This window comes from Chiloscyllium plagiosum, chromosome 36, assembly GCF_004010195.1.
Source record: "Chiloscyllium plagiosum isolate BGI_BamShark_2017 chromosome 36, ASM401019v2, whole genome shotgun sequence".
NCBI classification, from domain to species: domain Eukaryota; kingdom Metazoa; phylum Chordata; class Chondrichthyes; order Orectolobiformes; family Hemiscylliidae; genus Chiloscyllium; species Chiloscyllium plagiosum.
The window spans coordinates 29,767,257-29,793,364 of NC_057745.1; the positions used below are offsets into that span (position 1 = coordinate 29,767,257).

At 40.6% G+C, this 26,108-nt stretch overlaps 1 protein-coding gene across 1 annotated transcript in view; it reads right to left on the reverse strand.

The window, feature by feature from the left end:
* Window positions 1-834: 834 nt before the first annotated feature.
* The window catches only part of saxo2 (stabilizer of axonemal microtubules 2), a 48,803-nt gene continuing 23,529 nt past the window's right edge, over window positions 835-26,108 (reverse strand). Inside the window, exons 2-4 of the mRNA XM_043677068.1 lie at window positions 21,900-22,079; window positions 4,313-4,515; window positions 835-2,595 (exon numbers count right to left, since the gene is read on the reverse strand). Coding sequence (XP_043533003.1) covers window positions 1,610-2,595; window positions 4,313-4,515; window positions 21,900-22,079 — 1,369 coding nt within the window. The 3' untranslated portion in view covers window positions 835-1,609. The remainder of the gene's footprint in view (window positions 2,596-4,312; window positions 4,516-21,899; window positions 22,080-26,108) is intronic.

The following is a 26,108-nucleotide window of genomic DNA, read 5'->3' on the forward strand; positions in this document are numbered from 1 at the left end:
TAATTCCTATTATGTATTCTGTTGATGATTAGGTTTAGGCATGATTATATAATTAAATGTATTTTGTTAAGTATTGATATAGAACATTATGGCCATGTACAGAACTTCCTACTCTGTCTGTAATGCTCCTTGTGAAAATCAGATTAGTTTATCCAGGGAAGGAAAATTGGCTATTTTTCTGTTTAAACTCTTTGTAACACGAGCACATGTGGATTAGCATACACTCTATTCTGATTATCTCTAAATATTGTTCAATTTCATACTATTATAGTTTTTTGCAATGACATTTTTTTGAATGGGCTGAACAGGATCGATGAAACTTTTGGTGTTTTCTATACGCCATCACTTTTCCATTTGACTTCCAGCACAGAGCAAAATGTTCTCACTCAGTATGGTTTACTGTTTTGCAAGTTATTGATTAAGGGGAGGATGACTATGGCGGCTGGGGGGGGGGGGAAGGTAAAATCACATTCTAAACTGTTCTCCTAAAGGTGTACCTGGAACACGTTTTTTTCATTATCTCAACAACATCCTTCCCTGAGGAAGATGTAAGTGAAGAGAGGAAAGGTAGTACTACCATCACTGATGTATGTAAAATAGTCAATCAAATTACAGTCCCTGGTCATTACATCCAACATAGCATTTTGTATTAAAAAAAAGCCTATTATAAAAAACACAGAAAATACTCACAGCACTTTAATAAACAAGAAAATCCTAACCAATTTTGAAGATGATACAGAATCATTATTGTCATTTACTAACATATTTTCATGTTAGTGCACTTTAAGTGCAAATACAAACATAAAATTTTGAATATTATTCTGCCTAGAAAATTATGTGGTATCATAAAGAGTAAAACTTCGGATTTGATAAAAGATTAAAAAGGTGGATCGATTATAATGCTTTCCAATAATTATCTGAAAGCATGAAATTCATTTTTCACTGAGAATAATGCAGAAAGGCACAAAGTCATTTTAGTTGATGTTAATTAGACTAAGAATTCATGGAAATTCAAAAGGGTGTGCTGAGATAAATATGAAGCATCTAAAACATTAAGTTGATGATTATTGCACAGAGTGTTCTGGGATGTACTATATTTAGATTAGATTTTTCATTATGAGATCTGTACTAATGAGAGGAGCCTTAATTTATTCATTATAAAGTTACAAAATTCCTAATTTACCTAGGTATAAACAAGGCAATTTTCAGAATTCTAAAATAGGTGCTTGGTTGTTCTGACACTGAATGGATAATATAATGAAATATACTCAATGACAGACATTGTACAAAATCAGCCACATCTGAGACACCTTGAAGCTGTTTTATACATACTAATAATCCAATTTTTCCAGTAATATTTGAAGTGAGAAAGATGTTGCTTCTGATATTTTTAGTGTAAATTTCTTTCATTGATAATGCTGATAAATGTAATAATGAGCCAAGCTGTTAACATAATGAGTTGTGATTAGAGGGTGACAAAATTCAATGTCACTGCTTTTTTTCAGAGTAACACAAAGGAATTGCAATTTGTATTACACAATGAGTAAAATGTTTGGTACTAACTTAGGAAAACAACGTAATTTAAGATCAGAAGTTACATCTGAAGATTTTAGGATGCTACAGCTACTTCCTTTGGAAAATGCATTTCATTTGGCACTACCAGCTTTTCCTCTGATGGGGTCATCTTGTGGAAGAATTTATGACCACGTGCATCAGTGCTTTCATAGACATAACCTGGTGGAGTTGGATAGCTGGCAGGACAGATTTCTAGCCTCTTTGGTGTATACTCAGTACGATACAAGGTTCCAGCGTCAAATGGTATTGAGCTATGTAGAGGGGTATCTGATGGTTTGAAGCTATGAGTTGGTTTAATTGGATGAGGAACATAATTAGCTTTAAAGGTTGTTAATCCATCAAATTTTGCATCTGGTATTCCCATTTCTTCAACCCTTTTGATTATCTCTGGCTTCTTTATATCCCATGTTTTGAAGTCATCTTTCATTGTGGTACTGCCTTGGAAGGGAGCATGGACCCTTCTTGTCAATGCAGGTTTAAATGGAGTTGGTGGCTTGACTTTATGCCCAACATAATCAAGGTGGGAAGTGCTATTCAAATCCATTGGACCTTCTGGTTGCACATAATCTGGATGCTTGTGGACGTATGGCAAGGTTATAGGCCATGCCTGAAAACGATCACGGAATTCTGAGTTGCCATCAAAGGGAGCATCTGATCCTATCTTGCCAGGATCAGGTTTGAAACTTTTAGTCGGATCTCCATGCAATCCCCTAAAATCACGACGGTGAGTGGTGATGCTGTCAAAAGGTATATCACTTGGTTTGTATTCATCTGGTGGCTTAATGTATCGATCCCCCAGTGGATGAGGAATATAAGCAATTTTGTGATTTGTTAGACCATCAAAGGGAACATCAGATACCCTAGGTGCATCAGGTGGTTTGAAACTCTCCCTTAGTGCATATCCTTTGGGACCAAAGTCATCTTGAAATGTAGATGGATTTCCAAACCGTGATGTAGGTGGGCAGTAAGGTTCTGCAGCTTTAGGCTTCCTTTTGGGAATGTCCCAGAGTCGGTAATCATCTTTTTTGAAACAAAAAGCACTAGTATATTAGTCTTTGGCTTCATAAATATATTGCACAATTCTTTTAAGCTATTGGATGTGACATTACTATGACTCTGAGAAAAATTAAAATGATATACACATCCCAATATTTTTGTACCAGTGTTGAAAGAAACTGAAGGGGCAGAAATGGCTTACTTGATCACAATGCTGAAGAGCTATCTATTTTACATTATCACAGGGAGCAGTCTGAATGTAAAAGATATATGAAAATATGGCAAACAGACAGTTATGTTGGACAGTGAATGTAACTTGATTCAAGGGTAAAGTCAGAAATATAAAGCATCCAACTTTCATTACTATAACTGCTATATGTACAGTAGTAGTGGCAAATTAACTCGTAAAAGCAAGACAACTTTGAGATGATCATATTTCTGACTTTACCTTTGAATCAAGTTACATACACTGTACAACATATTTGTCTGTTTGCTATATTTTTATGTATCTTTTACATTTAGTAAGGCGTTCAACAAGCTTCCTCATGGTGGACTGATTAGTAAGGTTAGATCGCATGGGATACAGGGAGAACTAGCCATTTGGATACAGAGCTGGCTCAAAGATAGAAGACAGAGGTTGATGGTGGAGGGTTGCTATTCAGACTGAAGGTCTGTGTCACAAGGATTATTGCTGCTTCCACTACTTTTTTGTCATTTATATGGATGATTTGGATGTGAATATAGGAGGTACAGTTAGTAAGTTTGCAGATAACACCAAAATTGGAGGTGTAGTGGACAGCAAAGAAGGTTACCTCAGAGTACGAAGGGATGTTGACCAGATGGGCCAAAGGGCCAAGGAGTGGCAGATGGAGTTTAATTTAGATACATGTGAGGTGCTGCATTTTGGAAAGTCAAATCAGAGCAGGACTTATACACTTAATGGTAAGTTCCTGGGGAGTGTTGCTGAATCAAGAGACCTTGGAGTGCAGGTTCATAGCTCCTTGAAAGTGTTAGGAAAGTGAAGGAGACGTTCGGTATGCTTGCCTTTATTGGTCAGAGCACTGAGTTTAGGAGTTGGGAGGTCATCTTGCAGCTGTACAGGACATTGGTTTGGCTACTTTTGGAATATTGAGTGCAATTCTGGTCTCCCTCCTTTTGGAAGGATATTGTGAAACGTGAACGGGTTCAGAGAAAATTTACAAGCATGTTGCCAGGGTTGGAGGGTTTGAGCTACAGGGGGAGGCTGAATAGGCCAAGGCTGTACTCCCTGGAGCATCGGCGGCTGAGGGGTGACTGTATAGAGATTTATAAAATCATGAGGGGCATGGATAGGGTTAATAGACAAGCTATTTTCCTTGATGTGTGGGAGTCCAGAACTAGAGAACATAGGTTTAAGGTGAGAGGGAAAAGATTTAAAAGGGACTTAAGGGGCACCTTTTTCACACAGAGGGTGCTGTGTGTATGAAATGAGCTGCCAGAGGAAATGATGGAGGCTAGTACAATTACAACATTTAAAAAGCATTTGGATGGGGATATAAAATAGAAGAGTTTAAAGGGATATGGGCCAAATGCTGGCAAACAGGATTAGATTAATTCAGGTTATCTACTTGGTGTGGACGAGTTGGACCAAAGGGTCTGTTCCCATCCTATACATCTCTATCTTTTTGACGTACTGTTGTTCTGAGCTGCAGACATTATGAATGCAATTAAACATAACACTTTCAAAAATTTTATAGTTCACCTTTGTATGTCGGTACAGTGTCTATTCTTCCTCCTTTCCCAGGTTTTGGTGGTGGAGGACGCATACTTTTTGCAGGCTTAATTTTGTGAGGACTGAAGTCTACCTTATAGGTTGTATGGTGATCCATCTCACCAGATTTTGGTCTGTAGTCATGCTGCATTGGCTGTGGTCGCTGTGTAATTTCATGAGGTATATAATCTGTTCTGCAGATAGGGAAGGAAAAATCAAATGTCACTGTAAAATAGTATCTTTATTGTATTAACCTCTTGATTATTTCTTCAGCAAAAGAATTGAAATGCCTGGCACTTTCAAAAGTGCAGAGGAAATCTGCAAGTCAAGCAAAATAAGCCATTTTACATTGCTATGCACGACAGAATCTACCAACGCTCGCCTCTGCTACACAGAGGATGCGGTAGGAAGCTCAGGAAAAAAACCAAGATGAATGATTAGTAAAAATGCAAGGACTTGTATAACCTTGACTTATTTATTATGTTATAATATATATCAGCATAATAAATTGTAACATTTGGATGACAGGAAATTATACAAATGCCTCACGCTTTGTAATTACACAAAGAAATGCTACGAAATTGTTTAAAATGAAAATAACAAGATATACAAATGATTTTATACATGATGGACAGAGAATATGATGCACAAATTCACCTTGATGAATATTGCCTCATTTAAGAGAAAATATTACAATTGAATAACACTTGGCAATTCAAATGCATTAACTTAGGTCACTCAAACTGGGTCCATATTTCCTAAATTCTGTGACCTCCCTCAGGTCATGGTTTCTGCATTTATTTCACACTTTCCCAGCAATTAACCAACTTTTTAATAATCATTTTTAATGAAATGTCTAACAGAAAGGAGAGGAGATATCCAAAGAAATCCATGCTGGGGCATGGTTGTTTACCAAGTACAGAATGGTTTCTCTGGTGGTCAGCAGAGGACGCACTGAGATGTGTTTCTTTCAAATTATTTTTAAACATTCAGTCTCTCTTTAGTGTCACCTCTCTCTCAGCTTCAGCAAATCTCTTACTTTAATGTGAAAAACAAAGAACGGAAGTGAACTAGGCTGACACTGCCATCAACAGGTTTAGAGAGGTAGGTCAAGATGGCAGCAGGTGAAATACAAGTGGCTCCAGCGACATCTGTGAGAGAGATGGAATGTGAGAGTGATGGAGGAGATGAAAGCGAGAGTGAGACACTGAAGAAAGAGAGGAGACGTTGGGTTGAGAAGGAGACATCTGAAGGCAAGAGAGAAGGAGGATGTGACATATGAACATGTGAACAAGGAGCAGGAATAGGTCATTTGGCCCCTTGATCTTGCCCTGCCATTTACTAAGTTCATAGTTGATCTGACTATAACCTCAAATCCATATTCCCACATCCTCCAATGACCTTTCATCCCTGTGCTAACTAAGAATCTATCCACGCTACCCTAAAAATACTTTAAAATTCTGGCAACATCGCTCACTTTAACACTTAAAGGTTAATTTGCTTATTAATCAAATGAGTTATTCTTCCTTTTGAAAAAAACATCTCCTGACTCTGGCTTTCAAGTTTACATGTATTTCTGGAACAACAAGAAACAAGCAAAAAGAATGATTAAATCCTATCTCATGTCGTCCTCTTTTGTATTGGTCCAAAAAAGTACTTGGTAGGTTTAAAGTAGAGGTCTGGGGAGAAAATAATGTCCTGAATCATCATTTGCAAGACAGCAGCATAAAAGTTTCCCCTGTCACCACACACATGTTGCAAACTCCCTTCACATTGTAGGATCTCTTTTCCTGATAGGAGTGAAATTGAACCGATCACCCAAGACACAGATTGGAGGTGACAACTGAGGCTGCTGAGTGCCAAGGCAGGTTAGTTAAAAGGCCCACCTCAGTTTACAGGAACCTTTTCTTTAGGCTCATCCTTAGATACTCAATACCACACAACCTCTGCCCAATTCCCACACCCAATCCATGTCAACCAATGCCAACTCATGTCCTCCCCAAACCAATATGGTCCTTTATACCCACAATGTTGGCTCATGCTGCTCCACCCATTCCCAATGGCTCCTCATACCTTCCACGACAACTCAGTGCCTCAAACGCATCCCATGGCCCCTTATATTTCACGTTAACTTAACGCCCATTCCTGCCAACCAACCAACATTTTGCGCTGAAGTACTCCATATCAACTCATTCTTTAAGATGAAACAAAATTCATTCTAGATATCTGTTACAGCCTTCATTATGTTAAAAAAAACCTCCCATTCTTGAAAGCCCAGGTTTGGACTGATAAGTGGTATTTAACATTCATGCAGGCAATAATCATCTCCAAGAGAAAAATCTAACTATCACCCATTGAGATTCTTAGTATTGCCATTGTTGAAACTCCCACTATTAACATCCTGGTCATTAGCATTAACCAGAAACTGAAATGGACAGTCATATAGTCACAGTCACAGTAGGAAACCTCGTGAATGTTGGGCTAACTTTAAAGGCCAAGTTAACTCTTAAAAAAAGGGGCGGCACTGTGGCCCAGTGGTTAGCACTGCTGCCTCACAGCGCCAGAGACCTGGGTTCAATTCCCGCCTCAGGCAACTGTCTGTGTGGAGTTTGCATATTGTCCTCGTGTCTGCGTGGGGGTTTCCACCGGGTGCTCTGGTTTCCCCCCACAGTCCAAAAAAAATGTGCAGGTTAGGTGAATTGGCCATGCTAAATTGCCCATAGTGTTAGGTGAAGGGGTAAATGTAGGGGAATGGATCTGGGTGGTTGCTCTTCGGAGGGTCAGTGTGGACTTGTTGGGCTGAAGGGCCTGTTTCCAAACTGTATATAATCTAATCTAATAAATACTGTGGTTACAAGAGCAGGTCAGAGGCTAGGAATCTGGTGAGTAAGTTGCCTCTTGCCTCCCAAAGGCCTGTCCACCATCTACTAACTAGAAGTTAAGAGTGTGATAGCAGACTCTATTTGCCTGATTGAGTGCAGCTACATCAACACTCAACAAGCTTGACACCATCCAGGACCAAGCAGCTGTTTGCTTGGCACCACATCCACAAATACTCACTCCCTTCACGATCTTGCTCAGAAGCAGAAGTGTGTACTATCTACAAGATGCACTGCAGGAATACTTAGACAGCACCTTCCAAACCATTACTGTCCAGAAGGACAAGGGCAGCATACACATGAGAACACTATGACATACAAACCACTAACCAGCTGACTTGGAAATATATCACTGTTCCTTTACTGTGGCTGGGTCAAAATCTTGGAACACCCTCCCTAACAACATTGTGAGTCAACCTCTCAAAATGGAGTGGTTCAAGAAGGCAGCTCAACACCACCCTCTCAAGGGCAAATAGGGATAGATAATAAATACTGGCACAGCCAACGATGTTAACATCCTGTAAATTAATTTGATAAAAGACAATTTTGATACACAAATCAAATGATTCAAATGAGCTGGGAAAATATAATATGTTTTTTTCAGACAAATAGTTCAGGAAAATGGGACTGGTTCAGTTTGAGATTCCTGGTCAGCATGGATGAGTTGGATCGAGGGGTCTGTTTCAATGCTGTATGACTATGACTCTATCATCTAGCTGTAGAGACACTATTGCTGTAATGCTTAAAGTATAATAAAAAAGCTAGCAAGGATAAATAACCTATTTTCCTCTTAGTACTTTCAGGACGTCTTGCCAGGGACGGGGGACAATGTACAAGTGTGACTGGAGCATTCTGAAAAGGTTAAGGGGCTGGGGACTGTCCTTTTCCTATTATTCTTTGCTACTCATACACATGCATGAGTACATTATATGACACATTACGAACTATATAACCTCCAAATTTAAAAGGCTGCCTTGCAACTAGATTACAACATTTATTCCTCTTCGTTTCTATAGCCAAACTTGAAGAATCAGCAACAGATGTCACGGTGCCAATTGCAGAGTTAACTGGATCCTAAAAGGGATTTACAACATACAAGCAGGAACATGACATACTCTTGTCACTAATATTGCTTTTAGAAACAAAAACAGAAATATTATTGTTAACTCTTCCTTTTCTCCACAGCTGCTGCCAGACATGCAAGGTTTTTCCAGCAATTTATGTTTTTGTTTCTGATTTCCAGTATCTGCAATTCTTGGGGTTTTTTTGTTTTTGGTTTTTAGATGCTTTTCAACATAACATGAACAAATATCAAAATAAAGGGAAAGTCTTGTGGATAATCTTTAACTAAATATTCTAATTAAAATAGTTATATTGTATTCAAACTACATATGGACAGTTTCTTTCTAAATGATTATGTCATCAGTAGATGAATGAATTGATATCTGAGTTGATTTGGTGTTGAGGATATTGTTGATGAGAATGCTTTGGGAATGTACAAAGTGTACTCCCGTGCTGTTTAGCTGATGTGGCAGCTGGACCAAATTACTACAGATGCTGGAATTTGTAGTGAAAACAAAAAAGATCATTGCAGGTCAGGCAGCATCTGTGGAGAGACAGACCAAGCTAATGTTTTGAGTCTAGATGACTCTTCAGCAGAGCACCTCAGGCTACTGTGGCACTTAGCTAAACATTCCCTGTGTTAAAAAAAGCCATTTAGCTCGAGTTGTTTGAAACTCAACTCAGTGTAGACATCTTCTGACGACAGTCTTGGTCTGTTTTAAGGTGTGACTTAATTCACTGTTCCTCAATCTGGTTTATTCCCAGCTGACATTTGATGACAAAGTTGTGAAGCTCTTCAAAACCATGGTTAGAGACAAAAAAACTGCTGATGCTGGAATCCAAAGTAGACAGGCAGGAGACTGGATGAACATAGCAAGCCAGGCAGCGTCAGAAGGTGGAGAAGTCGATGTTTCGGGTGTAACCCTTCTTCAGGACTGGGTGTGGGTGTGAGGGGAGCTGCAGGTAAAGGGGGTGACAGTTGTGGGTGGTGAAATGGGGTTAGGTGAAAACAGGTAGACAGTACGACCTGATTGGTTAATGGGAGGAATTAATCCGATTAGTGGCAGGGAGGAGTGGAAGTGGGGGGAGGGCTGGAAAGAGAGTCAGGGGATGGGGAGGAAGGTTACCTCCTTTCCAGCCTCTTTAAAACCATGGCAGATTAATATTGTTGAAGATTTGTTGTCTTGATCTGGAAATGTTGCTGCAAAATGCCTGGTATGGCTGACAGCCATCCCAGAAGCTCTATGAACCTTGCCTGTGCCTTTGTTCTATTATTATTCATAGCTGACATGAGAGAAGGTGAAGAGTGTGTCAATGGGTCCTTCAAAGCCACGTTTCACCTTTTCCCACCCTACCTCCTGCAAAAATGCCACCCCGTATTCCTAATTCCTCCGCCTCCGCCATATCTGCTCCCAGGAGGACCAGTTCCACCAGAGAACACACCAGATGGCCTCCTTCTTTAGAGACCGCAATTTCCCTTCCCACGTGGTTAAAAATGCCCTCCAATGCATCTCGTCCATATCCTGCACCTCCGCCCTCAGACCCCACCCCTCCAACCGTATGCACCTCCGCCCTCAGACCCCACCCCTCCAACCGTAACAAGGACAGAATCCCCCTGTCCTCACCTTCTACCCTACCAACCTTCGCATAAACCAAATCATCCGACGACATTTCCGCCACCTATAAACGGACCCCACCATCAGGGATATATTTCCCTCCCCACCTCTTTCCGCAAAGACCGTTCCCTCCGTGACTACCTGCTCAGGTCCACGCCCCCCCCCCCCCCCCCCACCCCACCCTCCTGTCCTGGCATCCTCCCCTCCCCTGCCACCGCAGGAATTGCAAAACCTGCACCTACACCTCTTCCCTCACCTCCATCCAAGGCCCCAAAGGAGCCTTCCACATCCATCACCTGCACATCCACTAATATCATTTATTGTATCCGCTGCTCCCGATGCGGTCTCCTCTACATTGGGGCGACTGGACGCCTCCTAGCAGAGCACTTTTGGGAACAACTCCAGGACACCCGCACCAATCAACCCACTGCCCTGTGGCCCAACATTTCAAATCCCCCTCCCACTCTGCCGAAGACATGTAGGTCCTGGGCCTCCTCCACCTCTGCTCCCTCACCACCTGATGCCTGGATGAAGAATGCCTCATCTTCCGCCTTGGAACACTTCAACCCCAGGGCATCAATGTGGACTTCACCACCTCTCATTTATCTCTCCACTCTGCAGGCACCCTGCCTCTATTCTTGATGAAGGGCTTGTTTTCTGATTGTTTTCAGTCCAGGCACAATGGATTTTATCAAGATTATGGCACTAAGATGACTGCTTGAGAACCAAGTATTGAACATTGAAAACAGCCATCAGCTGTCAGAAGACTGAACATGGACTTGAAGGCTTTTCATGCATACATGGCAAGTTATTATGCACAGTAGCCTCAAGGTTGCATACAAAGTATACTCTGAAAGAAATGGGACACTCCTTGGAATTCCACTTGTGTGGTCAAGGTGTAACATCTAGTACAATGCACTGGAAGATCAATGAAAAGTGCATTAAAAGTTTACACCACTGAATTCTTACATGCAGTAGGACACATCATTGGAGTAATTTAGAATGCAGTTTACAAGTACAGTACAGGGGTAACATATGGTCCGTTTCAACATGCAGCTGATGCACAAAGCATGACGGAATGTAGAGACACATCGCAAGGCAGACTCTATTTGTTTTAAATGTGCCACATTTCTATTACCGGCCTCTACTGATTGCAGTGAAATAATTCATGATGTTTTCATAGGCATTTCTCTCCCTTTAATCACAGAAAAAAGTTCATGCTACATGGACATGTGGATGGCATGTGACCAAAGCTACGTGTTTATGGAGGTTCCTGTGAAATGTTCAGGAGACTAATTTTCTTTGCATTTAAAACATTCCATGTTTTCCAGGTTGAAAGCAACGTGAATGTTGGTTTGTGCAAGATATAGGATACTTTCTGCAGATGAAATTGATGAGAACTGGATTTTTTGCCAATCAGTTGAGTTTGAAGTAACTATGATTAAAATTTTTATTTTCCTCCTTGTTCTCACTCTTTAAAATACAGGCAAGGAAATCCATTCATTTTGTGAGATTGCAGGTCTGAAACTCAAGTAAGTTAACTGTATTGTTTTAATTGTGTTGCACAATTAACTTTAGCAGGGGTTTGAGATTCTGGATGACCTACTTGCAAGGGACTATTTTCATGTTTTGAAAGTGATTGACAGTATGGTTTTCAAAAAATTCAAATGTGAATATGTCACAAAGCTGGTCCTTTTTCTAAAAGCTGTTCCTTTTCTCAAGGATACTGTGTCCTTGATGTTTTCAGAGGGATCACAAAACAGTCCAGGCTCCGAATTGGCTGGGTTGATACTGAGAGGAAAAGGATATTAGGAGACCTTTTTGTTTATATGCTCTGGATTCGAATCCTATCATGACACGTGGCAAAATTTGAGTCAATTATAATCTGAAATTGAAAAGCTAGCCTAACTGGCAACCATGTAACCATTGTTGATTATTGTAAAGACAGATCTGAATTGTTAATGTTTTATTTGTGAATGAAATCTGCTGTCCTTGGTCTGGCAGACACATCGCTCCAGACACACAGCAATATGGTTGACTCTTAATTAACTGCTTTCTGAAATGGTCCTTTCAAGCTGATCAGTTCAAGCAGCAATTAGGGAATGAATTTTATAAAAATGTTTTCGAATTCAATTTTGAGTCTTTAAAGCTGCAGACTGCCCAAGGAGAAAGTAAGGTACTGTTTCTCCCTCTTATGTCGGCATCACTGAAATGTTACAGCAGGTCAGCATCAAATGTTAGCATGAGAGCAAAATGGTGAATAAAATTGCAAGCAACTGGAAAGTTGGGGTCATACATACAGAGTGGATGTGGTGACCCAGTCTGGTTTGGTCTCCATGTTGTATAGGAGACTATATAATGGGCAGTGAATACAGTAGACTAGACTGTTGGAAGTATGTAGGCGAAGGTGCGTACTGCAGATGCTGGAGATTAGAGTCAAGATCAGAGTGGTACTGGAAAAGCACAGTAGGTCAGGCGACATCCGAGGAGCAGGAAAATTGACATTTCGGGTAAAACCCTTCATCAGGAATGGGTATGTGACAATACTGTTAAGGTTATTTTGTCCATTTTTTCAATGGCAGAGGTCTTAATGGCAGAGGTGCCAAAATGTCTACTTTAACAACAGCAGGGGAGTGGCTAGTTATCCCAGTTCAGGATTTTCTTGCTTGTTTTAGCAGGCAGTCAGAAGCTTCTGCAGTGCAAAAAAGATTCCATCCTTCAGCAGGTGATTCTTGACTGGCTTCTCTCTCTGAAATCTCCCTGCCTGTAAGAACCTGTGCCTGAATTTACCTTTTGCAAGGAGTGTGTGGTTGTGGGATGTTGTAGGGATTGGAACAGCTCCTTAGTTAAGTTGCGATATGAAGTTGATTGAGTTTTCAAATAGTTGTTATTCTAAATTCAGTTTTCCTTTGTTCATGTTTTAACATGTTCTGTTTTGTTTAAAGCCAAGTCGTTTGACCAGCTGCATCACACCTGGAACATCCACTTCACATCTGCCTTCAAAATAAGAAAAACTTAGGATCTAGGCTACCTGCTTGAAATATTTTGAGGGGATCTGGCCTGGTCCACAGCAAGATTATGTAAATAGTGTTTGGAGGTCTTGGATAGTGAAGATGGAGGAGGTAAAATGGCATTTGCGTGGGAAGGAGCCCTGGTGAGGGGGGATGGGAGAGGGGGATGAAGAAGAGGTATACAAAGTGACAGAGAAGTAAACATTGCAGGGTGAACATTTCCTGAGAATGTTGACATGGAAGGGGAGGGAAGGGAAGATGTGTTTGGTATTGGCATCCTGCTGCAGGTGGAGGAATTGGTGGAGGATCCTTTCAATGCAGGCACTGATGGGTGGAATGTAAGGACATGGGAACCCTATCATTTTTCTGTGAAGGAAAAGAACAGATGAGTGAAGAAGTGTGGAAATGTTTGGACACAGCGCAGGGCCCCCACAACAGTGAGTAGGGGAAGAATGGGTGGGCGGCACAGTGGCACAGTGGTTAGCACTGCTGCCTTACAGCGCCAGAGACCCGGGTTCAATTCCCAACTCAGGCGACTGACTGTGTGGAGTTTGCACGTTCTCCCCGTGTCTGCGTGGGTTTCCTCTGGGTGCTCCGGTTTCCTCCCACAGTCCAAAGATGTGCAGGTCAGATGAATTGGCCATGCTAAATTGCCCATAGTGTTAGGTAAGGGGTAAATTTAGGGGCATGGGTGGGTTGCGTTTCGGTGGGTCGGTGTGGATTTGTTGGGCCGAAGGGCCTGTTTCCACACAAGTAATCTAATCTAATCTAATCTAATCCTGGGTTGAGGATGAAGGAGGACATGTCAGAAGCACCCCTATGAGAGGTGACACCATTGGAATAAATACAATAGAAATAGAGGAACTGAGATAATGGAATGGAATCTTTTCCGGAAGAAGGATGTGAGGAAGTACAGTCAAGGTAACTGTTGGAGTTGGTGGGTTTGTATTGGAACTTGCTGGATAGCCTATCCCAGAACGTGAGAACAAAGAAAGGAAAGGAAGAGTCAGAGATGGACCAGATGAAGGTGAGAGAAGGATGGAAATTGAAAGCTAAATTGATTAATTTTTCCTGTTCTAGAGGAGAGCACGAAGCAGTACTGATGATATCATCGTTATATCAGAGGAAGAGGTAATTGGAAGGGGTCCAAGTCAGACTGAAACACTAATCTTTGCCACTCCCCACAGAGACAGACAGACATTGGAACCCAGGTAGGTACACCAGGTGACAACAGCAACCCACACCCACCCCCCCACCACCACCGTCAGCAGGTTTGAGAACAAAGTCAGGCTTAGACCTGAGAGAACAGAGTGCAACAAATTCAGAGGGAGACAGGTTAGAGTGGGTGAGGACAGCACAGAAACTAAGGAGACTGCTGCCACAGATGAAGAAATCAAAGTCAGGTACGATGGCAGAGGGAGGGCCCAGGTGGAGGGAAAGTATTGGAGGTGGATGAAAAGGTCAGTAGAGCAGACAGAGAACCCCTGTCTAAGATGTGGGCACAGATGCCAAAGTAATTAAAGTAATGTTTAATGATATTTCGTGCCTGATTATGCAATAAAGTGAGGGAATAAAAGGATAAAACAGTGATAAAGTCAAAGATTCATGCACCACAGAAAAATAGGTCCTTCAGTCCAATTCATCCATGCTGACCAGGTATTTTAAACTGAGCTAGTCCCACTTGCCGGGGTTTAGCCTAGATCCCTCTTGCACCTGCCCAAATGTATTTTAGGTGTTGTAATTGTACCCAGCTTTACCACTTTCTCTAGCAGTTCATTCCATACATGCACCACCCTCTGTGTGTAAATGTTGCCCCTCTGTTCCCTTTTAAATCATTCCCTCTCACCTAAACCTATGCCCTCTACCTTTACCGATCACAGATTGCTCAACATCAGACAGCAGAAGGTCAGAGGGTTTAGTAAATACATGACAAGATGTGCATTAGAAGAAAGGATTGAGTCAGAGGGAATGGGCATAGACAAATGACACAGGGGGGTGTTGGTACCAGTGAGTTGCTGGAGTTTGCAATTTTTTACACCAGACATGAAGAGAAAATGTTTCTTATTAAGGCACCAAATTAGATGAAGAATGACATGGAACTAGGGACCAGGACAGCTTTGTGGTTATATGAGGCAATTCTGATGAAGAAAGAACTCAAGACAATCTGGGCTTGAGGATTATCAGATCAATCATAATCTCATTAATGGCAATGCCAACTTGATGGCCTGCCACTTTTCAGGAAGAATAGAGGAGCTGAGTATTGTTTAAAAAGAGAAAGACCAGAGAAGATGACAAAGGCTACAGAAGAGAAGGATTTGGGTGTCCTCATCCATTAATCCACAAAAAGCTAGTATATAAATGCATCAGGTAATAGACAAGGCAAATAAAATGTTAGCCTGTATTTCAAATGGAATGCAGTATAAAAATAGGAAGGTTTTAATAAAACTATACAAGACACTTGTCAGACTATAGCTGGCATTATGTGAACAATTTTTGGGCCCTTTATCTCAGGAAAGATAGACTGGCTTTGGAGTCAAACAAGAGACGGTTCACTAGACTGATAGCAAAAACGGAGGGACTGTGTTATCAGGAGTGGTTGAGTAGTTTGTGGTTGTGCTCATTGGAATTTAAAAGAATCAGAGGGGACTTTATTGAAACAACAAGATTCTTAGGAGACTTGGCAGGGTAGACACAGATAGATGTTTCTCCTCATGCAAGAGTCTAGGACCAGAGGGCATAATCTCAGAAATTGGGACTTCACCTTTAAGAGTGGAGAATCTTTCTCTCTCAGAGTGTACTAAATCTGTGGAATCATTTACAGCAGAGGGCTGTAATGGCATTAAATGTATTCAAGACTGAGATAGGCAGATATTTAAACAGTAAATGAATTAAGGCCTGTATGGAAAGAGAGGGAAAGTGGAGTTGAGGCTTGTCAGATCAACCATGACTTCATTGAATGGCAGAGTAGTCTTGCTGGGCTGAATGGCTTACTTCTGCTTCTTCATTTTGTGATCTTATCATCCTATGGAAAGTGTGCATGTGGTAATGCATAGCACCGACTTTGGATCTCAGGGTGTGGGAAGAACAGTTGTCTAAAGAATAGTACATGAACTTGGAGATACCTGTAATCCTGGGTGAATTCAAAACATGAAGGATGGAACTTCAGTTGCAATCCATGTGGGTTATGTTGGAGCTGAAGACAGTCAACGAGGGAGGAGATGTTGGTGTGAAAATAAGTTTTGGTACACACTTTATCAAGCATTAGGAGGGAAATAGAAAGCAATGAAGGAGAGCCAAGCTGAAAGATTCAATAGCAATCCCATTGGAAAGAAGATCAGAACTTCTTCATTACGGACATACCTGGAAGAGAAGTGGCAATGAATTAAACACTGAAATAAAAGCAAAGTACTGCAGATTCTGGAAACTGGGAATAAAAACACAAAGCGCTAGGGAAACTCAGCAGGTCTGGCAGCATCTGTAGAAACAGAACCAGAATCATAACTGAATGGGTTTGGTTTTGCAGCCAGAATGATTGACATTTGCTTGCTATGGAGAGCCTGAGTCAGTGGTACACTATCTTGACAGTCAAAGAAGGGCTTTAAATCATTCTGAAGGTTTCAATTCGCAGGTTTGGTATCAATTTCATAGAAGAAAGTGAGGACTGCAGATGCTGGAGATCAGAGTCGAGAGTGTGGTGTTGGAAAAGCACAGCAGATCAGGCAGCATCCGAGGAGTAGGAGAATCGGCATTTTGGGCATAAGCCCTTCCTCAGGATGCTGCCTGACTTGCTGTGCTTTTCCAGCACCACACTCTCGACACTGGTATCAATTTTGTGTCCTGAGAGCTCTGCATCTGGCACAACCCACTGAAAGGTCAGTGCAGCTTCCTTAGAAAGCAAGCACATATGACAGACAGAGAAGAGAAATAAGAGAAAATCCTAGCCACTGAATTACCTAAAAGGTAGTCCGCTGCAATATCCTTATTTACTTTCAGCAGAACCTTCTGAGACCAGATCGACTTATGTATGCACCAGAATCCCACCAAACATCCCATTTGATGAATATGATCATTTTCTTCTTGAGGTGAATTCTAGGGCTACTATGAAGTGTAATAGATTCAATACATATATGGGCTGTTTGACCTAGTTTTGGAGAATAGTGACATAAGTCAGAGGACGAATGCACCGAGTCCTACAGCACACTCCTATCACGAATACTGGTTCATCAGGCTTCATCACAAATGTAAATGATTAATCTACAGTGTAACATATACAAGTTATTTTCATCTCCCTGTCCCCAACAGTATTCCACGCTCAGTGTGAAACTAAACTATTTGTCTTCATCATTTTTTTGCATTGAAGGCCTGATCATAAGTATGATCAGCTTTATCATCCACTAGGCCCTTATGGAATATCCTCACCGCCTCTGTTATCTTCTACTGAGAATAGCTAATACAGATTGTCCATTTGAGTTTATCTAATATTGTTATCCAAATAAATGCTTCTTTTTCTGACCCGACTTTTCTTTTAAAATCCTTAAATTCCTTCAAACCCTAAATTCAGCATCAGATGTGCTAATTGCTGGCCACATGTCAGAGGCTGAATTGTAGTTTTATCAAATCAGTTTCTTTACCCTTCTATTATTCCTACACGTGGCTGACCTCCTCTCAGCACTTGCATTGCACCTGTAGATTTTACTTCACCCCACAAATATATATGATCTTTAGCATTGCATCCTTACAAGACAGGAATTTGCCTTGATCACATCAATTCAGTGTTGTGTATTACTGTTACTTGTTTGTACCGAGGCAGTCTCATCTCTTAGAATAGGACCTTCTGATTTTGTCAGTGTATAGCAGATTATGCCTATGTGACTCAGGTTTGGGGACCTAAATGGTAGGAACACAGCAGCCTCAGATTTTGTAACAACAGGTTTCTTTCAGCTTGTTTGAATGACAGTGCGAGATGGATGAACTAATTGGCCATGGCACCATGGTGTTGGAAACTATTCACTGGAAGGAGGGCTTTTAATTTACATAGACTGGAAAAGTCAGACAGGCAAAGATAGCCAGGTAAGGAGTTCAAAGAATGTTTTTGGGATGATTTCTTAAAACAACATATTCTGAAACTAACACGATTGCAGGTTATTGTGCAATGAGAAAGGATTAATTTATGATCTCAAACTAAAGGAACTCTAAGGTAGTAAAGATAAAATTATTAAATTTTACATTCAATTTGAGGGAGAAAGAAGTGGGTCTGAGAGGACTTTAATAAACATGAATAGGGGCAATTTCGAGAGCATGAAAGCTGCAGAGTTGCAAAGTGAATGGATAAATTAGATTGAAGAATGGCTTAATAGAGATGCAGTTGCAGGAGATAATTCATAATGTACAGAATAATACATTCCATCAAGCAAGAGCAATTCCTAGAGACAAATCTACCATTGTGGTTTACTAGAAATGTTAAAGATAGTATTCAACTTAAATTAGAATTATACAAAGGCAGATGAAGGGTCAGAAGTTCGGATAGAAGATGAAAAATATCAAAGAAAAACAAAAATGAATAAGGAAGGGAGAATTAGAGTATAAGTGAAAGCTATCCAGAAGTATTGAAACACGAAGTATGAGTTTACATGAACATTTTTAAAAAGCTAATAAAGTGAGTTTTATCCAATTTAGAGCCCAGCAAAGGAAAACCAAGACACCAATTAAGAAAAAAAAGAAGTGAACATGAACGCAAACCAGAGAGAATCATAAGAGTGAACTACACAAGCAGACTACAAAGGAAAAAGATTATTCTGGATAAATATGGCCTATTAAAGGTGCAGGCCAGACAATTTATAATGAAAGACAGGGTAAAAATGGCTGAGAAACTGAACAATCACTTTGTGCCTGTCTTCACAGAAAGTGATATAGAAAATCTCCCAAAAAATCCAAAGTTCTTGGGAAACTGAGGTACTAAACATAATTAGTATGGAGCTGGTGCTTCAAAGGTTAACTGAATTGAAGATTGATGGACAAGATGAGCTTCACCCCAGCGTGATGGCAGAATTGGGTTAAGAGATTGTGGATGCATAAGTGGTATCTTTCATAGTTCTATGGATCCTGGAAAAGTTCTTGCAGACTGTAAAGTAGTTAATGTAATTCTGCTAGTTAAGCAGGAAGGGTGAGGGAAAATAGAAAACCACAGTTGTATAGAAAATATTGACATATATAGACAATATGATGACTGAACAATTAGCAGAAACTGGCACACTTTGGTTGAATTAGTATGGATTAATGAAATAGAAGTCATGTTTGACAATTTGCGAGAGTTTTTGAGGATGGTGATTATAGCATAGCTAAAGGAGAACCAGTGGTGCATTTGGATTTGTAGAAGGTTATTGATAGGTCCCTACACATGAAGGTATTAAATAATGAGATTGTATGGGATTAGGTGTAATTGGTTAAAGACAGAAAGTATTAATAAGTGGATCATTTTCAGAATGGTTGGCTTTTTCTAGTGGATACCATAAGGGCCAGTGCTATGTTTACAGCTGTTTACAATCCATTAATTGATTTGGATGTTTGGTCCAATTATAATATTTACAAATTCATCAAAGACATCAAAACCGGATGAGATGTACATGTTGTAAGGAAAATGCAAGGGAGGTTCAAGAGGTCTTACAAAGGCTAAGTGAATAGGCTAGAACATAGCAAATGGAATATAATGTGGTTAAATACTTGAGTTATTTACTTGGCTAGAGAAAAAAGAACAACAGAATATTTCTTTAATAGCGAGAGATTGGGAAGTGCAAGTTTTCAAAGGGTATCCTTGTTCATGAGTCACTAAAAGTCAGCATGCAGATGCATCAAGCAATTAGGAAGACAATTGTTATATTGTGCTGCATGACAAAGGGATTTAAATCCTGGAGTAAAGATGATTTTCTGCAATTGAATAGAGACTTGGCGAGATCTCATTTAATAGTAAGGTCCTGGGGAGTGTTGCTGAACAAAGAGACCTGTGGGTGCAAGTTCATAGTTCCTTGAAAGTGGAGTCTCAGGCAGATAGGATAGTGAAGAAGGCATTTAGTATGCTTTCCTTTATTGGTCAGAGGATTGAGTACAGGAGTTGGGAGGTTGCAGCTGTATGGTACATTGGTTAGGCCACTTTTGGAATATTATGTGCAATTCTGGTCTCTCTCCTATAGGAAGGATCTTGTGAAACTTGTAAGAGTTCAGAAAAGATTTACAAGGATGTTGTCAGGGTTAGAGGGTTTGAGCGATAGGGAGGGACTGAAAAAGCTGAGGCTGTTTTCCCTGGAGCATTGGAGGCTGATGGGTGATCTTACAGAGGTTTATAAAATCATGAGTGATAGTGGATAGTGTGAATAGACAAGCTCCTTTCCCTGGGTTGGGCGAGTCCAGAACTAGAGGGCATGGTTTAGGATGAGAGGAGAAAGATTTAAAAGCGACCTAAGGGGCAACTTTTTCCCACAAAGGGTGCTATGTGTATGGAATGAGCTGCCAGAGGAAGTGGTGGAGGCTGGTGCAATTAAAACATTTGAAAGACATCTGGATGGGCACATGAATAGGAAGAGTATAGAAGGCTTGGGGCCAAGTGCTGGCAAATAGGACAAATTAATTTAGGATAGCTGATCATGGATGAGTTGGACTGAAACATCTGCTTCCCTGCTGTTCATCTCTATGACTCTATGATCTCACTTGGGGTATTGTGTATCAAAGGGAGGATATAATTGCCCTCGAGGGAGAAACATTAAAATTCACCAGATTAATCCTTTGGATGGCAGGATTGTTTTATGAGGAGAAATTGAGGAAACTAGATTGAGTAGAGATTGGATATTCTCAAGGACTGCAGCCCACTAAAACTCACCCCTCCCACCAAAAGTAAGAAAAGTCATGTATCATAAAACCTAAATAATTATGGTAAATGTAATGGCAGAGCCCTTTGATGAACCACTGCTGTTATAACATTGTCCACAATACAATACAGCAACAAATAATGACAATCAAATTTGTCAAAATATTTGATACTTAACTGTTCCTGACTCCTCAGCTGGCATGCTGCAGTGACCATTAACTGCCCACTGGGACAGTTATTCATAGGACTTTTCAAACTCACATTAAAATAGCATGGAGAGAGAAAATTAACATTTCCAGAAAGGATTTACTATGGTGACCTTAGCCTTAAAAGAGGACCGTGTGAGGTCATGACTTAAAGCCATCCTTACCTGCAAAAAGGCCATACCAAAACAGTGCAACATTCTGACAGCACTGCAAATTTCAAATAAATCCAAAGATTTTAAACTTTTTACATTCCCATCTCCCATCATCAGATGAAAATCTGGCACATATTAAATGATGTACTTCCTTTGAGTTAACTGCATAGTTGTAATGTGCAACACAAGTTCATCACTAACAATTTGTAATGAAGTTTTAAGAAATAAAATAGGCCTCTTTCTCATGGATTCTGCCAGTGTTTACCAATCCATTTTCAGTGGGGTGCAATGTTCAGAGCACCATTGAACTCGATTGAGACTTGCTTGCACTCTGGAGGCATTTAGCCTTCTTAAAATTAGTTTATACTGTCAAAGTAATTAATTTATAGTTTATATTTTATAGATTTAAATTTTGAAATAATTTAGCACAAAAATAAACTTGTATCCTTCTAAATTCAAATCTGTGAGAAGTCTTGCATTTAGATTGAAAAAAAACCACAATATGAGAATTCACAAAATGAGTGGACACTATGAATGCCCTATTTCATTGGTTGTATTTTAGCACTGGTAAAAATGCTATCTCCGGGGACATTTCTTGCGTACGTTTAAAAATTGGCTCAATAAACTTAATTTCAACTTAATATCACAGTGCCAGGAATGAAGCATGAAATGCCATAAATGTAATGCACATAAACAGCAGTGATATAATTTGTGCTTTTAATCTGATTAAATAAACAGCTTCATTGGTCTATTAATGAATGTCTTCCACTTAGCCATTATCTAAATACATTTACCTAAATGTTGATGTTCCGTCCATTTTGCCACGTTTAGACAAAGCTTCAGGTTTTGGTTTGTAGTTTTCCCTGGGCTTGATATCTCCATATGAAGGGTATTTTTCATTGTATTCGGTCAGCAGACAAGGCTGCAGAGTTTTGTCGTGGAATCCTGTTGGCATATGTGGGCAGTGATGCCGCCTGTTAAAGGAAAGGAAATAAGATTTACTGATGCAGTTTCTTTTATTATGATCAGGAATGAAAATAAAAATAACTATAAAACAAATAGCTTCAGTGTGCTTAGTGGTACAAAATGCAATCTTGAATTTATGTGTTCTATTGGCCTTAATCAATTACTTAAAGGATGATTACCCCATACAAATTAGTGAGCTCGGCTTATACTCAGAGCAGAGAGAAATAAGCTAAGTGTTAATAACAAGAACTAACTTATTTAATGTTCATATCAATTAAGTAAATGACAAAGCAATATCCGTGTGTAATGTTCTCAAGTTGTACATGATATGCATAAATAGTGGGAAAATAGTGGAAATCATATAACAAGTGACCAACTTTGGATTGGGTTCAATTCTGCTTAAGTAGCTTCCCTAGAGGCTTTGTTATAAGGTCTTTTTGTTAATAAGATGATGCCTCATAAATAAAGTGCCATAGTCACATTTGCTGATGGATCAGAATTTTTATTTTCTATTTAATGGAATTTGAGTGTTGCTGCAAAGTCTAAGAAGCATTGCCCATCCCCAACTGCCCTTGAGTAAGTGGTGGTGAGCCACATTCATATTCTATACAAATCCGCCTAACATAAATATACCTACAGTGCTGTAAGGAAGGGAGTTGCAGGATTTTGATGCAGTGAAGGAATTTTAAAACTCCTTTCTTTTTATTCTCACATGGGATGTACTAGTTGCTATCTGGGCCAGCATTTATTGACTGCCCCTAGTCCCTCTTCAAAAGGTGGTGCCTCCTTGAACTGCTAATCCACAATGCTGTTAGGGAGGGAATTCCAAGATTTTGACCCAATGACAGTGGAGGAACAGTGATGTATCTCCAAGTCAGGATGATGAGTGGCTAGGAAAGGAACTTGCATGTGGTGGTATCTCATACTTGTGTAGTGCAAATGTTACTCACCACTTCTCAGTTCAAGCCTAAATATTGTCCAGGTCGTGCTGCATATGGACATGGGTTGCTTTGATATCTAAGGAGTTGAGATGACTCTGAACACTATGCAAATATGGATGAATAATCCCTGTCCTAACCTTAAGATGAAAGGAAGGTCAATAATGAAGTATTTGAAGATTGTTGGAAAATCTGTCTATCTCTCTCCTCCTTAAGTTAATTCAGTGTCCTAGTGTCCACTGCATTCTGGGGTAGTGAGTTTCACAGACTCACAATGCTTTGATAAAAGTAATTCCTTCTCATCTCTGTCACCCTTTAGCCTAAAGCTATGACCTCTTATTCCAGACTGACATACAAGGGGAAACATCCATTCCATGTTCTCTTTGTCCATCCCCTTTAGAATCTTCTATACTTCCACTAGATCTTCTCACATCCTTATAACTCCACTGAGTATAGCTCTGAGCTGCTCAATCTCTCTTTATAAGACAAGCCTTTCATCTCTGGAATTGATGTTCTGGGTGTCCACAGATTCAGCATTAATAAAAATTAGGAGCTGATCAAAAGCTTGATCAAAGGTTTTAAGAACTGACGTAAAAAGAAGAGAGAAAGTAAACATTTAGGGAGGAAGTTCTGGAATTTAGGCATCAAAAAGCATAGCAGCCAACAGTGGAGTGAAGGCAAATAAGAGATATGGAAAGGGTCAGAATTGGAAACATGTAACAAATCCCGTAGAAGATCTTATGGCATAGTTGTAAATTACTAACTCTGCCCCAAAACCCTCTCAGCCCATTCCAAAACACCTAATGGCAGTCAATGAGAGCAGGTCAGCAGCCAGCAGAAGGAAATGGCAAGCCACTACAGTATTTTGCCCATAATTCTTTGATATATTTATTCATGGGATGGGGGTGTCACTGACTGGCCAGCATTTACTGCCTGTTCCTAGTTACCCCTGAGAAGGTGTTGGTGAGCAGCCTTCTTGAACTGCCAGAGTCCATCTGTTGTGGGTGACCCGTAATTCCATAAAGAAGAGTGTTCCAGGAGTTTCCACAGTGACAGTGAAGGAATGGTGATTTTTCTTTCCAAGTCAGGATGGCGAATGGCTTGGAGGGGAACTTGCAGGTTCCTGTAAATCTAACTCAGTAGTGGGAAGATTATTCAAAGGATTTTTAAGGGACGAATATGACTGCATTTGAAAACCAAAAAATAATCAGGGACAGTCAGCATGGATTTGTTAAGGGAAGGTCATATTTGATTAATTTGATTTTTTTTTTGATGAAGTAAGCAGGAATGGTGATAATAGCAATGCATTTGATATCGTTCTAAATGGACTTTAGCAAGGCTTTTGATAAGGGCCAACTTGTCAAGAAATTAAGAGCACATGGGATCCAAGGCAAAGTGGCACATTGGATCCAAAATTGGCTGAGAGATAGGAAGCAGAGGGATACTTTTGTGATTGAAAGTCTGTTGTGAGGTAGCTCATATATCAGTGCTACTGCTATTTATGATGTAGAACAATAATTTAGACTTCGATGATGCTTTGATAGGTTTATGAATACACAATAGACAATAGGTGCAGGAGTAGGCCATTCTGCCCTTCGAGCCTGCACCACCAGGCTCGAAGGGCAGAAAAAAATTCTGTGCTCTTCTTGGTCCCATAATGGAAACATGGACACTGTTTTCAGATCATGGCTGATCATCCTTAATCAGTATCCTGTTCCTGCCTTATCTCCATAACCCTTGATTCCACTATCCTTGAGAGCTCTATCCAACTCTTTCTTAAATGAATCCTGAAACTGGGCCTCCACTGCCCTTTGGGGCAGAGCATTCCACACAGCCACCACTCTCTGGGTGAAGACGTTTCTCCTCATCTCTGTCCTAAATGGTCTACCCCGTATTTTTAAGCTGTGTCCTCTGGTTCGGCACTCACCCATCAGCGGAAACATGTTTCCTGCCTCCAGAGTGTCCAATCCTTTAATAATCTTATATGTCTCAATCAGATCCCCTCTCAGTCTTCTAAACTCAAGGGTATACAAGCCCAGTCGCTCCAGTCTTTCAGTGTAAGGTAGATAACTACTCCAGGAATTGACCTCGTGAACCTACGCTGCACTCCCTTAATAGCCAGAATGTCTTTCCTCAAATTTGGAGACCAGAACTGCACACAGTACTCCAGGTGTGGTTTCACAAGGGCCCTGTACAGCTGCAGAAGAACCTCTTTGCTTCTACACTTAATCCCTCTTGTTATGAAGGCCAGCATGCTATTAGCCTTCTTCACTACCTGCTGTACCTATATGCTTACCTTCATTGACTGGTTTTCAAGAACACCCAGATCTCTCTGTACTGCCCATTTACCTAAATTTATTCCATTTAGGTAGCAATCTGCCTTCCTGTTCTTGCCACCAAAGTGGATAACCATACATTTATCCACATTAAACTGCATCTGCCATGCATCTGACCACTCACCTAACCTGTCCAGGTCACCCTGTAATCTCCTAACACCCTCATCACATTTCACCCTGCCACCCAGCTTAGTATCGTCAGCAAATTTGCTAATGTTATTGCTAATACCATCTTCTATATCATTAACATATATTATAAAATGCTACGGTCCCAGTACAGATCCCTGCTGTACCCCACTGGTCACTGCCTGCCATTCCGAAATGGAGCCGTTTATCACTACTCTTTGTTTCCTAGCAACCAGGAGAAAGTGAGGACTGCAGATGCTGGAGATCAGAGCTGAAAATGTGTTGCTGGAAAAGCGCAGCAGGTCAGGCAGCATCCAAGGAGCAGGAGAATCGACGTTTCGGGCATGAGCCCTTCTTCAGGAATGAGGAAAGTGTGCCCAGCAGGTTAAGATAAAAGGTAGGGAGGAGGGACTTGGGGGAGGGGTGTTGGAAATGTGATAGGTGGAAGGAGGTTAAGGTGAGGGTGATAGGCTGGAGGGGGATTGGGGGTGGAGAGGTCAGGAAGAAAATTGCAGGTTAGGAAGGTGGTGCTGAGTTCGAACTCAGCACCATCTTCCTAACCTGCAATCTTCTTCCTGAACTCTCCGCCCCCACCCCCCCTCCGCCCTACCACCCTCACTTTATCACCCCCACCTTA